The sequence below is a fragment of the Oncorhynchus mykiss genome, chromosome 22 (genome assembly GCF_057628025.1).
Source record: "Oncorhynchus mykiss isolate SJ-2025 chromosome 22, ASM5762802v1, whole genome shotgun sequence".
In the NCBI taxonomy this organism is placed as follows: Eukaryota; Metazoa; Chordata; class Actinopteri; order Salmoniformes; family Salmonidae; genus Oncorhynchus; species Oncorhynchus mykiss.
Window position 1 is genome coordinate 36327636 of NC_143043.1, and position 17137 is coordinate 36344772.

General features: G+C 42.1%; 1 protein-coding gene across 13 annotated transcripts in view; it reads left to right on the forward strand.

Annotated features, from left to right (window-relative positions):
- The first annotated feature begins 12301 nt into the window (after positions 1 to 12301).
- Positions 12302 to 17137, forward strand: part of LOC110501750 (mitogen-activated protein kinase kinase kinase kinase 4) — a 97184-nt gene continuing 92348 nt past the window's right edge. For 12 of the 13 annotated variants that reach the window (XM_021579507.3, XM_036959110.2, XM_021579510.3 and 9 more), the window contains exons 1-2: positions 12321 to 12759; positions 13067 to 13132. In XM_021579507.3, the coding sequence (XP_021435182.2) occupies positions 12703 to 12759; positions 13067 to 13132 (123 nt within the window). In that variant the 5' untranslated portion in view covers positions 12321 to 12702. Of the gene's footprint in view, positions 12760 to 13066; positions 13133 to 17137 lie in introns of all 13 variants that reach the window. The other variant, XM_021579513.3, reaches the window with a different exon arrangement.

Sequence of the window (17137 nt, forward strand, 5' to 3'; positions counted from 1 at the left end):
TGTTTCTCTCTCTACAAAATCTGTCCAAATAATCCCAATTCGTCTCTTTTTTTAATATATTTTTTTACCTTTATTTAACCAGGCAAGTCAGTTAAGAACAAATTCTTATTTTCAATGACGGCCTAGGAACAGTGGGTTAACTGCCTGTCAGAACGACAGATTTGTACCTTGTCAGCTCGGGGGTTTGAACTTGCAACCTTCCGGTTACTAGGCCAACGCTCTAACCACTAGGCTACCCTTCCTCCCCTCTATTGTTTTATTTTGGGTCTAAACTTGTTGCCTGCCTTTCGGACAACGACTCCCATTGAGCCCAGTGGAGATGTGATAATACCCATAAAACCTAGTGGTCAAACAGGGAAATGGTTCCAAATTGTTTTTCCACCATTCATTTTTCCCATAGGGGATTTTTTAGAAACACTTAAAATAAGGGCTGTTTTATATAGGCAGAGCCCCACTTGTTTTGGCCTCACATTTTTAGCAAGGCTTGCCTGTTTTGCACGTTATTTTGACATGAATACATATCACATATCAGTTTGCAAACAATGTAATATATATATCATTGAGTTAATAAAGCTGCAAGGCAGCTCCAAAAGTAAGGCAGCTCCACAATACAGGTGTTTCAGCCTAGCTCAGTGCTTTCTGCAGTGGTGGGGCAAGCCAGGAAGAAATACAGAGCATTGTGCTGTGATTGGCTCAGTGTTCTGTCACTCATGGAGGCACTACATCACTGCCAAGTCTAAAGGTAGTGATCAAAAATTCAAGCCAGGTGGGTGCTGCCATATAGATACATTAGAAGTGCCCATCCAAGAAGGCTCAAGATCATTGGCCACAAATAAAATGACAACAAATCATGTTATATCTACAGTAGCTTTGATTGGACTGATCACGTTAACATCATACTTTCAAAATCTTAGCTAGGAGTCATCATCATGAATCAAGTCGACGATCTACTGGCAAATCCCTTTTAATCCTTGTCATATGAAGAGAAATAATGAAGAGAAATGATAGATGTATCGGTGCTCATCGGCCATTGGCTCATCGGCCAAGTTGTAAATTGCAAATTCAACAATGAGTGGTTTGGAAGGAATCAGTGGCTAACTGTAAGCATTGCAAAGCAATCATTAGCCTGCTATTCAGTGGAGTGGCTGTGTGGTCCCAAGATTAAGGGTCTCTTTTCCAAGTTTAAAATGATAAACATTCAACATTGGCCATGCTGTCCATGAAGCATGATTTGTGCTGCGCTCAAAACAACTTAACTCTAAACTGCAAAATCTGACATTAGTAAGTTCAAGGCAACTGGGAACGTTTTGAACTGTCATCCAACTCGGAATTGTTAATCAGGAACTCGGGCATCTTTGTAGAGCTACGACCTGAAGATCACTGACGTAATCATGATTCAACCTTTTTCTTCTTCTTGCAGTTCCCAGTTGTCATGAATCACCATAAATCCAGAGAATGCCAGACTTTGATGACAAAGTTTGCCCACAAAGGACCGCTGCGCCACCTTCCTGTTCAAGTGGGCACAGCACAACAAGGTGAGTCCAAAAATGTATTGTATTCTGCTGCATAAATTATGTAATATGCCAGGAAGATACAGTGCCTTGCGAAAGTATTCAGCCCCCTTGAACTTTGCGACCTTTTGCCACATTTCAGGCTTCAAACATAAAGATATAAAACTGTATTTTTTTGTGAAGAATCAACAACAAGTGGGACACAATCATGAAGTGGAACGACATTTATTGGATATTTCAAACTTTTTTAACAAATCAAAACCTGAAAAATTGGGCGTGCAAAATTATTCAGCCCCCTTAAGTTAATACTTTGTAGCGCCACCTTTTGCTGCGATTATAGCTGTAAGTCGCTTGGGGTATGTCTCTATCAGTTTTGCACATCGAGAGACTGACATTTTTTCCCATTCCTCCTTGCAAAACAGCTCGAGCTCAGTGAGGTTGGATGGAGAGCATTTGTGAACAGCAGTTTTCAGTTCTTTCCACAGATTCTCGATTGGATTCAGGTCTGGACTTTGACTTGGCCATTCTAACACCTGGATATGTTTATTTTTGAACCATTCCATTGTAGATTTTGCTTTATTTTTTGGATCATTGTCTTGTTGGAAGACAAATCTCCGTCCCAGTCTCAGGTCTTTTGCAGACTCCATCAGGTTTTCTTCCAGAATGGTCCTGTATTTGGCTCCATCCATCTTCCCAACAATTTTAACCATCTTCCCTGTCCCTGCTGAAGAAAAGCAGGCCCAAACCATGATGCTGCCACCACCATGTTTGACAGTGGGGATGGTGTGTTCAGCTGTGTTGCTTTTACGCCAAACATAACGTTTTGCATTGTTGCCAAAAAGTTCAATTTTGGTTTCATCTGACCAGAGCACCTTCTTCCACATGTTTGGTGTGTCTCCCAGGTGGCTTGTGGCAAACTTTAAACAACACTTTTTATGGATATCTTTAAGAAATGGCTTTCTTCTTGCCACTCTTCCATAAAGGCCAGATTTGTGCAATATACGACTGATTGTTGTCCTATGGACAGAGTCTCCCACCTCAGCTGTAGATCTCTGCAGTTCATCCAGAGTGATCATGGGCCTCCTGGCTGCATCTCTGATCAGTCTTCTCCTTGTATGAGCTGAAAGTTTAGAGGGACGGCCAGGTCTTGGTAGATTTGCAGTGGTCTGATACTCCTTCCATTTCAATATTATCGCTTGCACAGTGCTCCTTGGGATGTTTAAAGCTTGGGAAATCTTTTTGTATCCAAATCCGGCTTTAAACTTCTTCACAACAGTATCTCGGACCTGCCTGGTGTGTTCCTTGTTCTTCATGATGCTCTCTGCGCTTTTAACGGACCTCTGAGACTATCACAGTGCAGGTGCATTTATACGGAGACTTGATTACACACAGGTGGATTGTATTTATCATCATTAGTCATTTAGGTCAACATTGGATCATTCAGAGATCCTCACTGAACTTCTGGAGAGAGTTTGCTGCACTGAAAGTAAAGGGGCTGAATAATTTTGCACGCCCAATTTTTAAGTTTTTGATTTGTTAAAAAAGTTTGAAATATCCAATAAATGTCGTTCCACTTCATGATTGTGTCCCACTTGTTGTTGATTCTTCACAAAAAATACAGTTTTATATCTTTATGTTTGAAGCCTGAAATGTGGCAAAAGGTCGCAAAGTTCAAGGGGGCCGAATACTTTCGCAAGGCACTGTATACTGTAGCTAAGAAAGTCATACTGAGTGTATGTTGTGCAGTAAGTTGTTAGTAGCCCATATGCCTCACCTTAATTATTTGGTATATTTCCACCTCTTAATTTCGCCTACTGTTCTGACTTGGTGGTGCACACTATAACCTATTTTTGAGAAATATAATCATCTAATATTGTAAGAGCTTTCATTGGCTACTTTACATGCCCCCTTTATTTATCCTACGGTTCTGACATGGAGTACAGGAAGAACGGCACATGTTCTGAATTCTATCGCTATACATTTCAAAAGTGCTCAACAAATAGTTATATTGACTACGTCCGTCCAAGCTCAATGTCTTAATTGAAATTACAGATGGCCTCTTATCCGCTTGTTGTCCCCTTACGCCAGTTTGTACATCTCAATTGTCAGTAGAAACCACATTTGTTTAAGCAAGTCAGCCATATCAGTTATGTTTTTTAAAAGGCAGTAAATGAGGCTGAATGAACTGTTTCGATGCCAGACAAGGCTCCGCTGATAGCCAGGTGTAGCAGTGGTAAGGTGTTGGGACTGCTGTTGGGACTCTGCTATTGTAGGCCCAGCTGTATGTAGGCCCTAACAGTTTGTGGGCACCGTTTGTCACTGTTATAGTGCAATTAATTTGCTGGCATTGCTGGCATGCTTTGCTGGCATGCATCCCACATGATTGTTTTTTTGCTCCACCAAGATTTCCATGCTAAAATCGCCACTGATAAGTCCATACAAATCTCAGCCCTTGGTTAGAAAATACATAATAAAATCTATAGATTGACTCCGAATTATGCTTGCCCAATGATGTACAGTGGCTTGCGAAAGTATTCACCCCCCTTGGCATTGACCCCCCTTGGAATCTAGCCACTGGGATTTTTGCCCATTCTTCAAGGCAAAACTGCTCCAGCTCCTTCAAGTTGGATGGGTTCCACTGGTGTACAGCATGTCATTACCACAGATTCTCAATTGTATTGAAGACATTTAAATGTTTCCCCTTAAACCACTCGAGTGTTGCTTTCAGCAGTATGCTTAGGGTCATTGTCCTGCTGGTAGGTGAACCTCTGTCCCAGTCTCAAATCTCTGGAAGACAAACAGGTTTCCCTCAAGAACCTCCCTGTATTTAGCGCCATCCATCATTCCTTCAATTCTGACCAGTTACCCAGTCCCTGCCGATGAAAAACATTCCCACACCATGATGCTGGGGATGGTGTTCTTGGGGTGATGAGAGGTGTTGGGTTTACACCAGACATAGCGTTTTCCTTGATGGCCAAAAAGCTCAATTTTAGTCTCATCTGACCAGAGTACCTTCTTCCATATGTTTGAGGAGTCTCCTACATGCCTTTAGGCGAACACCAAACGTGTTTGGTTATTTTTTTATTTAAGCAATGGCTTTTTTCTGTCCACTTTTCCATAAAGCCCAGCTTTGTGGAGTGTATGGCTTAAATTGGTCCTATGGACAGATGCTCCAATCGCTGCTGTGGAGCTTTTGCAGCTCTTTCAGGGTTATCTTTGGTCTCTTTGTTGCCTCTCTGATTAACGCCCTCCTTGCCTGGTCCGTGAGTTTTGGTGGGCGGCCCTCTCTTGGCAGGTTTGTTGTGGTGCGATATTCCTTCCATTTTTAAATAATGGATTTAATGGTGCTCTGTGGGATGTTCAAAGTTTCGTATATTTTTTTATAACCCAACCCTGATCTGTACTTCTCCACAACTTTGTCCCTGACCTGTTTGGAGAGCTCCTTGGTCTTCATGGTGCCGCTTGCTTGGTGGTGCCCCTTGCTTAGTGGTGTTGCAGACCCTGGGGCCTTTCAGAACAGGTGTATATATATACTGAGATCATGTGACACTTAAATAAAGTCCACCTGTGTGCAATCTAACTAATTATGTGACTTCTGAAGGTAATTGGTTGCACCAGATCTTATTTATGGGCTTCATAACACAGGGGGTGAATACATATGCACGCACTACTTTTCCATTTTCCATTTTTTTTAATTTTTTAAACAAGTTATTTTTTTCATTTCTCTTCACCAATTTTGACTACTTTGTGCATGTCCAATACATGAAATTCTAATAAAAATCTATTTAAATTACAGGTTGTAATGCAACAAAATAGGGAAACCGCAAAGGGGGATGGAAACTTTTGCAAGGCACTGTATTCGGCCTAGGGGGGTTTTCTGCTCAGGTAAAAGGGTCAGGAAAACTCCTGGCCCCACACCTACATTAATATGAAGACTACAGTAAAGGGAGATGGATAATTTATTTTCCATAAGTATTTTAGATTTAGCTCCAGTCACACTTCTGTTTTTGGGTAAGGATTATATGAGCAGGTCATTATGGACAACTTGAGCAACTATGCAACTACATAGCATTTTAGCTAACCCATCTCCTAACCATTTCACCTAATTCCCAACCCTAAGCTTAACCCCTAGCCTAGCTAACGGTAGCCACCTAGCTAACTTTAGCCACAACAAATTGGAATTCGTTACATATTGTAAGAATTGCAATCTGTAACATATCATACGAAATGGATGATGGACATAAACAAATGAATACATACCATATGAAACGTAACATATACCAATTGAAGTGCCCCGGCTTTCCAGAGCCCTATATTTAACTGTTTAACTGTGTGTGCGTTTTCCTTTCTAACCTTGTCTCTGTGTGCAGTATCCTGTGAGGCCCAGAAAGTCAGTGCTCAGATGGAGTGCGGTAGCAATGATTGCATGAGCTCAGGCGGCTCCCGAGTGGCGCAGCGGTCTAAGGCACTGCATATCAGTGCAAGAGGCGTCACTACTGACCTGGATTGATTCCAGGCTGTATCACAACCGGCCTTGATTGAGAATCCCATTGGGCGTCGCCCGGGTTAGGGCTTGGTCGGGGTAGGCCGTCATTGTAATTAAGAATTTGTTTTTAACTGACTTACCTAGTTAAATAAAAAATGTAATTAAAAAATGTCTTCCTACCCGGTGCGTGCAGTCGGCCCAGACTGCCACTAGACCCATTGTGACAGCAACTCCACCAGCTGCAGTATACCCAGCATGCACTGTGGTCAGCACCACAACCTGACAGTCACAGCCCAGGTGTTCGTAATGTTTTGTACACAGTGTATAGTTAGTCTGCAATGTGGCTGTTGCTGGGCAGTGACGTTGAGTACTTAGCTGTTGGTAGCCTGCAGTAATGTTATTTGACCACCGGGTGGTAGTGGAGAGTTACAGTAGATGAGTCACTCAGTGGGGTGATTTTTGGGGCACTGAGTTCACAGACACTCAGACAGACAGCTCATGTTCTCCCTTTGTGACAACAACAACAGATAGAACACACCCCAGTCTGCCTTTGATGGTCACCTAGATGCTGACCATCATATGTCAATATAAGGCCTTGATCCATGAGGTGAATATGTTGATTCAGAACCATAATCTATTTTCCAATAGTAATTTAATATTTTTCCTAATTTCATGTGCTGTGTGTTTGTCTGTGCCTACATCAATCAGCTTGAGAATGTATAGCCTACAGCTATCTGCGTGTATGGTTTATCTGTACATGTTTATACATGGTTTAAGGTATATCTGACAGAAGGAACAGGTTTAAGGATGTCTCTGTAAAGTAATTTTTGTAGTGTAATGTTGTAGAGTTGTTTTTGTTATGGTAGGTGACCTAACTAAGCCATCATCCAGCTGGAACTTCAGGTCTTTGCTGATTCTGTCGCAGCCTTTACGAGTTTGCAAAACACACTCAAGCACTCAGGTGTGCGCACACACACTTGTGGTGCATGACAGTACAGAAGCCTGGAACTGTATCATCGTATCACATGATGCTTGAACCAACAGATCCCATGAGATATTATGTTTGTTGGCATCTCAATTCATTTAGATGAATCTTTTTGTAATAAACCTATCCCCTGGAGGTGCGTGAAATTGGCTGAGGCTTTTGAGTTACACACACACATCCCACACATTCTGTATATTCTCCCCTCCTGTATATTCTCCCCTCAAACACCATACACATATGGAACTAGTTGTGTAACTGGGTTGTACCGGAATTACAACGCAGACACGAGGAGTATTTGCATAGTTGTTTGAGTATGGTCACAACATTGTTTTCTAGACCAGAGTAACTGAGGTACTGTCTACTCAGCAGGAGTAAAAGATGGGTTGCATTTGTTTAGAAGGGTGTCAAAAATGTTATCCTTGTCTCTAGTGTATATTATGGGGTAAAGGGCCACGAAAAACTCTTCATATCGTTCACCTGCTCATAAAACCCCTCTGTGAAAGTGTGTGATTGTGTCTGGAGTGTAGTGGTAGCTGGATGGGTCCTGAACAAACATTGTAACGCCTATATATTGTATGCAAACGGTTTTGTGGCCGGAGGAGGAAGCAGTGTTTGTGCGTGTGTGTACAAGCACAGTGTGACAGTTATCAGACACCACAGGTTGTAAAGGTGGTTAACTGTAATACTGAATAAACAGGAAGAATTGAATGGCTCTGCTTCGAGTGTCCTTTCATTTGCACTTCCAAGTCTTTACCTCCCTCTTCAATGTGTCTGCTCTTGTTTTCCACTTTTGCGCTCCTGAGACACTCACTCACTCACTCACTCACTCAATCACTCACTCACTCACCCACACAGCACCTCCTACTCACACACCCTGAGGTGAATCTCTTCTGTTTACCCAACCAGCTCTAGTGTAGGGGGAGGTATGAGGTTGTTAGGACAGACAATATTTAAATATTCTGTTTGGATGCTCAAATATTTAACTTTACTCTATTTTTATAGACTGCAATGGTTAAGGAGAGATTTTGTTTTGGGCATATTTGGATCTGCTTACATGAGAGAAATCACACAGACTGAGTTATGAGGAAATGTTTAGGAACCAAGGAACTGTTAACTTCCCATATTGCCAAATTAGATTCTGTGAGGGAATGCAATTTGGAAAGTGACATCATTGAACCCTGACCTGTTCACCGGACGTGCTACTTGTCCCAGACCTGCTGTTTTAAACTCTCTAGAGACAGCAGGAGCGGTAGAGATACTCTAAATGATCGGCTATGAAAAGCCAACTGACATTTACTCCTGAGGTGCTGACTTGCTGCACCCTCGACAACTACTGTTGACCATTCTGGTCATCTATGAACATTTGAACATCTTGGCCATGTTCTGTTATAATCTCCACCCGGCACAGCCAGAAGAGGACTGGCCACCCCTCATAGCCTGGTTCCTCTATAGGTTTCTTCCTAGGTTTTGGCCTTTCTAGGGAGGTCTTCCAAGCCACCGTGCTTCTACACCTGCATTGCTTGCTGTTTGGGGTTTTAGGCTGGGTTTCTGTACAGCACTTTGAGATATCAGCTGATGTAAGAAGGGCTATATAAATACATTTGATTTGATTGTAATGTATAGGGTGTTGGCATTAAAGAAAGGTACATTACATACACTGAGTGTACAAAACATTAAGAACACCTGCTCTTTCCATGACACAGACCAAGTGAATCCAGGTAAATGCTATGATCCCTTATTGATGTCACCAGTTAAATCCACTTCAATCAGTCAAGATCAGGGTTAGGCAACCCTAGTCATGTTTTTTATTTAACCGACCTAGAAGACCTAGAAGACCTTGAATTTAGGCAATCACTGAACTGATCAATTAGCTCAGTTGGTCAGGTGTGGTGCCTATTTGGAACAAAATCCTGTAGTATCTGTGGCACTCCAGGAACAGGGTTGCCTACTGCTGGTGTAGATCAAGGGGAGGAGACAGGTTAAAGAAAGACTTTCAAGCCTTGAGACAACTGAGACATGGATTGTGTATGTGTTCCATTCAGAGGGTGAATGGGCAAGAAAAAATATTTAAGTGCCTTTGAACGGGGTATGGTAGTAGGTGCCAGGCGCACTGGTTTGAGTGTGTCAAGAACTGCAACACTGCTGGGTTGTTCACACTCAACAGTTTCCTGTGTGTATCAAGAATGGCCCACCACCCAAAGGACATCCAGGCAACTTGACACAACTGTGGGAAGCGTTGGAGTCAACATGGGCCAGCATCCCCCGTGGAACACTTTCGACACCTTGTAGAGGCCATGCCCTGACAAGTTTTTAGGCTGTTCTCAGGGCAAAAGGGTATGCAACTCAATATTAGCAAGGTGTTTCTAATGTTTTGTGCACTCAGTGTATATGAGATAGAGTAACAACTGACTGCAATATGAGTGGTATTACAGTGCGGTGCAGATGCAGAATAAAATGCTCTTATGTTACAATAAGGCCCTTTTGACTGAGGTGAACTAATCATAAAAGCCATGTGATGCCAGAGAAATATAATTCACATTCAACAAAAGAGCAGTGATTGATGCTCTATAGAACATGGTGAAAAGGAAATGTTTTGAATAGATGAATAGATGTCATTTTAATGGACAAAAATGTGTTTTTCTTTCAAAAACAAGAACATTTCTAAGTGACCACAAACTTTTGAACGGTAGTGTATATACTCAGAGACTTGTCCTGAAGCCACTCCTGCGTTGTCTTGACTGTGTGCTTTGGGTCGTTGTCCTATTGGAAGGTGAACTTTCACCCCAGTCTGAGGTCCTGAGTGCTCTGGAGCAGGTTTTAATCAAGGATCGCTCTGTACTTTACTGCATTCATCTTTCCCTTGATCCTGACTAGTCTCCCAGTCCCTGCCGCTGAAAAACATCACAACAGCATGATTCTGCCACCACCTTGCTTAACAATAGGGATGGTGCCAGATTTCCCCCAGACGTGATGCTTGGCATTCAGGCCAAAGAGTTCAATTTCATCAGACCAGAGAATCTTGTTTCTCATGGTTAGAGTCCTTTAGGTGCCTTTCAGCAAACTCATAGGGGGCTGTTATGTGTCTTTTACTGAGGAGTGGCTTCCGCCTGGCTACACTACCATAAATGCCTGATTGGTGGAGTGCTGCAGAGATGGTTGTCCTTCTGGAAGGTTCTCCTATCTCCACAGGGGAACTCTGGAGCTCTGTCAGAGTGACTATCGGTGTCATGCGTAGGTGTAATAGGTGGCAGGGAAGTCAGGCGCAGGAGAGTCAAATGGAGTGAAAAATTTAGTCTTTTAATAAAGTCCACGGAGTATGCTCCATAACACTAAATGTACATAAACACACAAACATGGGTACGAGGACCCGACGCGCACCTATACAACAATCACACTACACTGACAATAAAACAATCTGACAAAGACATGAGGGGAAACAGAGGGTTAAATACACAACAGGTAATGAATGGGATTGAAAACAGGTGTGTGGGAAGACAAGACAAAACCAATGGAAAATGAAAAAAGGATCAATGATGGCTAGAAGACCGGTCACGTCGAACGCCGAGCACCGCCCGAACAAGGAGAGGCAACGACTTCGGTAGAAGTCGTGACAATCGGGTTCTTGGTCACCTCCCTGACCAAGGCCTTTCTCCCCCGATTGCTCAGTTTGGCCGGGCGGCCAGCTCTAGAGACTTGGTGTTTCCAAACTACTTCAATTTAAGAATGCCACTGTGTTCTTGGGGACCTTAAATGCTGCAGAAATGTTTTGATACCCTTCCCCCAGATCTGTGCCTCGACACGATCCTGTCTCGGAGCTCTACGGACAATTCCTTTGACCTCATGGCTTGGTTTTTGCTCTGACATGCACTGTCAAATGTGGGACCTTATATAAACAGGTGTGTGCCTTTCCAAATCATGTCCAATCAATTGAATTTACCACAGGATGATCAATGGAAACAGGATGCACCTGAGCTCAATTTTTATTTTTAATAAATTTGCTAACATTTCTAAAAAACAGTTTTCACTTTGTCATCATGGGGTTTTGTGAGTAGATTGATGAAGATAAAAAAAAAAATCAATTTTAGAATAAGACTGTAACGTAACAAAATGTGGAAAAAGTGAAGGGCTCTGAATACTTTCCGAATGCATTGTACATACTTCCAACTGTCATATATTTCTTCTCACAGTCCAGGGCCTCAGCGGCCCGCTCAGACAATACCCAGCAGTCAGACGTAAGTACAGCAGTAAATGATGTACATGTCCTATTTCTGGCAGCTAGAAGAACTGTGACATTGCCACATTGTAAAGACAGCTGTGGCCGTGAGAAATGTGGAACCATTTTAACGATGGCAGCAAGATAAACACATTTACAAACTTTAGTACTGTGATGTTGATGGTGGGACAGCAAGTCTAACCTAGTTGTTCAGCAGCAATGACTGCTGCTATATACAGGATAATGTGGGGCCTTCATGGGCCTGTCTTAGTTGAGTCATGGGGCATGGGTAGGGAACTGATCCCCACAAAGAGCACCTTGCTTTGGGACACAGCCTGGACAAACAGCCTGCTCACTGACATTTCAGCCATTGCGTATGACATGAAAAGAGTTTGCAAAAAAGTATGCTGTTATTCAGTGGTGTAGGAAGCAATGGGATAGAACCCAACAACAATACCAGGTTTGACAGCAGTGGTGAAATATTTATCACTGCTTCTATTTCACATGCTCTTATTAACTCTTCATCTGATATAGAGAGCTGGAGGTTGGCGACATTCACCAGGTTATTGTGATGCCTACAGCATAGGCCTCAGAGAAAGATGGAGGGTGTTTTCATAGATTTATAAAGAAGGTTTGTCCATGTTGGTTAAGTCAATGTTTTGAGAGGATGTATTGATTCAGTACGATCTGCAGTTTAGCTGATCTACCACTGTAAACATTGTCTGCACTAAGGCTACAAAACTTTCTTTTTATGAATTACAGGCTATTTGTCATTGTTAAGGACTAATGAGTTAACTGACCGAAAGCCTTATCTAACATTTTGGTTACACCTTACAGTAATATAATAAACAGTTTATTTATCCATCATAAACATGAACAAATCCAAAAGGTGACACTGATCTCTACTTCAATCCCTCTCCCACCCATACAATTGGATTAACATACACAGGGTCAAATAAAGAGTGTGTACTTGCATGGATGTGGTTTTATGAAGACTACAGGAAAACAATGCTCAAAAAGTCAATATTATAAGTTTAGCAGCAGGGCACATAAATTCAGCATGTTTGGATTCATTTCTGATGGGGGAGCTCTTCACTATTATTCTCTCCATCCACTCCCCCCCGCACCTGCAGCGTTTTTCTCTCGGTCTATCTGTCTCTCAGACACCGACTGATTCTGCTTCCCGTGTTGGTGAGGCTTTACAGTGGAGTGAGTGGGAGAGCGAGAACGAGAGATAAAGCTCTTAAATTGAATTGAGAGCGAGAGAGGGGTAGGGCGGAGAATTGAGAGAAGCAAGCTCACTGCCAACTGTGGTAGCGCAATATGGAGTAATCGCGTCCGTTCGAGAACGACGGGAGTAGTTTACAAAGAAAACCCCGCTTTGGATCGACATTACATTAGCAAGGAATAAGATAACAATTTCAATTATGAGATTACGGCATTGCATATAGACAATTGACTTGAAGAGACTAAAATAGACGTTGCAATTTCTATGTATTATTGAAAAATGGCGAACGAGTCTCCAGCTAAAAGTCTAGTGGACATAGACCTTGCCTCTTTGCGGGTGAGTGCAATGCATGTTATGCGGATTTGTGTTATTTGCTGTTCAAATCCTTGTATTGTAATTTTATTGACGCCACCATGGGATAAACCCTGGTAAAATGTGTCACATAGTATGTGTTGTTCTTATTGTGTATACCGTTAGATGGCTGAGTTCCTATCATTCTTTTGTTTGCAATGCTCTGGGATGTAAGGCAATTCGGTCGCAACCACCTGATTTAACGTTTTGTAACGTGACCCATACTAAACCATCCCTCTCTCACAAACAGTTATTTGGTAAATGTTAACCATTTGATAATTTAATTTTATAGGACCCAGCTGGTATTTTCGAACTGGTGGAAGTGGTCGGCAATGGTACCTATGGACAAGTATACAAGGTTTGTTTGGATTTTCATATTCCATATAGGCTATATACTCAAAATAGGCGGAAACTAGCTCAAACATGTATTTTTCTCCCTGCTCAAGAGAAACTGCAATTATAGACCGTTGGACCAGTGCGGTCTGGATTAGTAATGCGCTGAGATGTAAAGGCCAACCTATATAACTGTTCCTTTTATTTTCTTTACGATTTTTTCGTGTGTTTAATTGTGTTAGGACTTACCAACTGTTCGTTTATTTATCCGTCAACAACATGTAAGCCAAACCAGACCCTCATTTTCCTGCCAATGCTTAGGCTATCATACGTGCCTGACAAACTTCTCCCGTTGCGCTACTGGGTGTGCACGGTTGCGCATTCTAGTTAGGCCTACTGTATACTCAGATCCGATGCCGTGATAGGCAAATTGACATGCCACTGTAATAACAGTCGACTAGCTCAGCATGGGATTCGATGTGTAGGAGATTGCGCCTACAGTATCCAGCTACCGTCACCCCTTCCCCATGTCACTGGAGAGTGGTAAGAGCAGCCTACCTACATCACATCCTGTTGTTTTGAAGCTGCTGTTACCTTGTAGAAAGAGAGAATATGTCCAGACTTGTTCAGAATAGACGACTTGCATCACCCTGTTGTCGCCTGATTATATTGGTCACATGGATTCTAATAGAAGACTATTAGACCTGGGTCAAATAAATTGGTTGAAAAATAGCCAATTTGATAATGATTTAGCTTGCCTGGTCACATATGCAATGGGATAGTCTCAAAAGTGCCAACTCAAAGCCAAATAAATTGCACTATATAGATTATGTATTTGACATATGTAATTAATTACATAAACTTATTTGACATAAAACCATCTGTAAAACTAACATTTGGACAAATGAGTCCTCCGTGGGTGGAAACACCCCAACAAACATGGATTCACAGTGTACGCTACTACACCCTACTGTACAATGATCGGGCTGACCAGGACTGGATCAGTGCAGATCACACAGGGGCCTAGTGATGAACTGAGTCAGTCGATATACAGTGATCAAAGCTGACCTCCATCAGCTTTACATAGCTGTTCCGTAGGGTATGATAGAAACATGTAATAATCAGAGGACATGTCAGAGGTCCAGAGTGAGGATACACAGTGGTGTGTATTCATTGATGCCAACGGAAGCCAGGTGTCCCAAAAATGTTTATTTCGTCTCTCAAAAATGTTCTAGAGGCTGAATGTATCTCACCGGAGAAAGCATCCCTCTGTATCAGTATGTTTTTTTTTAACAGGTAAGTTGACTGAGAACACTCATTTACAGCAACGACCTGGGGAACAGTTACAGTGGTGAGGGATGAATGAGCCAATTGGAAGCTGGGGATGATTAGGTTACCATGATGGTATGAAGGTCAGATTGGGAATTTAGCCAGAACACCGGGGTTAACACCCCTACTCTTACATTAAATGCCATGGGATCTTTAGCAACCACAGAGAGTCAGTCCACCATTTAACACCCCATCTGAAAGACAGCACCCTACACAGGGTAATAGGATATTTTTTTAGACCAGAGGAAAGGGTGCCTCCTACTGGCCCTCCAACACCACTTCCAGCAGTACCTGGTCTCCCATCCAGGGACCAACCCTGCTTCGCTTCAGAAGCAAACCAGCAGTGGGATGCAGGGTGGTATGGTGCTGGCAAAGCTTATCTGTGTAGCGTATCTATCTGATGTCTGGTCAGAAAGAGTGTGCCATTGTTGCCGCCCATAGCATTGAATGCATGGGAAGCCAGCGAGCATTTGGCTTCCCTTGATTCAAATAATAGCCAATTAGCGTTGAGCTAAACTGAGTGAGCTCAGCTGTGAATGGTTCTGGCGCACCCCAAAAAATTATCAAGGGAAACCAGTTTGGGTTTGGCTTCAGACCAATCATAAGCCAAATGTCATTATTGACAGAAAACAAAAATTAATTTGTTGCATTTCATTGTTGTCCTCTGGTGGCTAGCTGGCTAAAATCGTCTCTTTCCTAAATTAGCCATGGAAGGAGATAGGGATTTGGACTTGTGGTTTTACTTAATTCTCCGTACTGGCTAATGATTATAATGACGATTCTGATCAACCGTAAACTCATACATTGTCCCCCTGGTCTGAGAGGATGGAAGATCAACATGTAGCTAAATATAGTATGCTAATGTTAGCTAGCTGGCCTGGCACATCGTTGCCCATGAAAGGAAGTTAGTCTAGTGAGCAAGTATTTTAGCCAGGTAGTCTAGGACAAAAAAATAAAAAATACGTGTACTGTATGACCGAGTGATTGACCGTTTAGGCAACATGAAAGAGGAGGATGGTATTGGCATTTCTCTACAAGTAGAGTGAGTCAACATGTTTTTTCTACTTACACACACACAGAGAAATCAGTGCCATGGACAGCCACATCATATTTAACTTACGTTGATGGGACTAAATCGTTTTTGCTATCTTTTAGTTGTCATTGTATTAGACTAAGCATAGGTGATTTAGATGTCGAAATGGTGCTGGAATAGTGGAAGCAGCTCCCGTTTTCTTTGCGACTTGCGGTAACTCCATGGTTCTAAATCAATAGTTGATTAGTAGTCTGAAAATTTGTCATAAACATTACTTTGCTTGACCATGCCTAGGGCATGTAACTGTTTGTTACATGCAATATGTTTTGTGGACTTCACCGGACAGATGTTGCTCTCCAGTTTTATGCTGAAAGAAATTTGTGGTTGAATTTATTCTGCCACTGTTTTCTTATTGTCTCGGCCTTTAGGCCTATATTTCACGGTGTCCAGGCATATGAACTAACAGGTTATAGAGCAAACAAAGCAATTATCACAACACAGGTTGTAATATGCCTTTTCTTCTGCATTGGCTTCACCGGTGATTTTACCCACACATCGCTAGATACAGGCCCTTCCTCTCTCCAGGAATCCACAGAATGTCAACATCAAGATACAACCAAGAGTTTTCTGTAGTGTGTCATTATCTTGATTCTGTCTAAAACCATCCACTCTGCATTTGGGTGTGTGCTGACAGGTTGTCTTCCTTTTAGGGACTGTAGCAGATATTCTCTGTACATAAATCTAAAAACATACATTCTGTAGCAGCCATTTTCTCTTGAGAGCAGATGATACCCTTGGCTGAATCAACTTGTTTTATATGAAATCATTTCACCATGAGTAGCTAGCTACAATGTCTTCTTAGATCTGGGGACTGGCACATAAACAATTTGCTATATATAAATAACCGGGCGTAAAGAAATGTCACATCAAATCATATTGTTTAGGGACTGCCAACGTCATGAAGGCTGCCGGTGGATTAAGCCTACTCTGTCATTAAAATAGAGAGTTTCCCATATCCCACATTCATTTAGTGCCTCAGTCTTAGTGTGTTTGGGGTTTGCATATGTTTTGATCCACAGCTGTTTGTGTTAGGATCTGCATGTGTATATTCGAACTACAGCCCTTTTTGATTGGCCATCATATTCAGACGTGCTAATGGCAGCTGTGTGCCTTTTTTGTAGCTATGTGGACAGCAGCTGTTGTGGTGGGGAGAGAGATATCCCTCAGATTACACAGACCCACAAAGAAAACAAATTAAATTTTGATAAACTCCCATGTCTATTAGGTGAAATACCACAGTGTGCAATCACAGCAGGAATATTTGTGACCTTTTGCCACAAGAAAAGGGCAACCAGTGAAGCACAAACTACACTGAGTATGCAACACATTAAGAAAATGACAGACAGTCCAGGTGAAAGCTATGATGATCCCTTATTGATGTCACTTGTTAAATTCACTTCAGTGTAGATGAAGGGGAGGAGACAGGTTAAATAAGGTTTTTTTAAAGTCTTGAGACAATTGAGACATGGATTGTGTATGTGTGCCATTCATAGGGTGAATGGGCAAGACAAAAGATTTAAGTGCCTTTGAAAGGGATATGGAAGTAGGTGCCAGGCACACCAGTTTGTGTCAAGAACTGCAACGCTGATGGGTTTTTCATGCTGACTA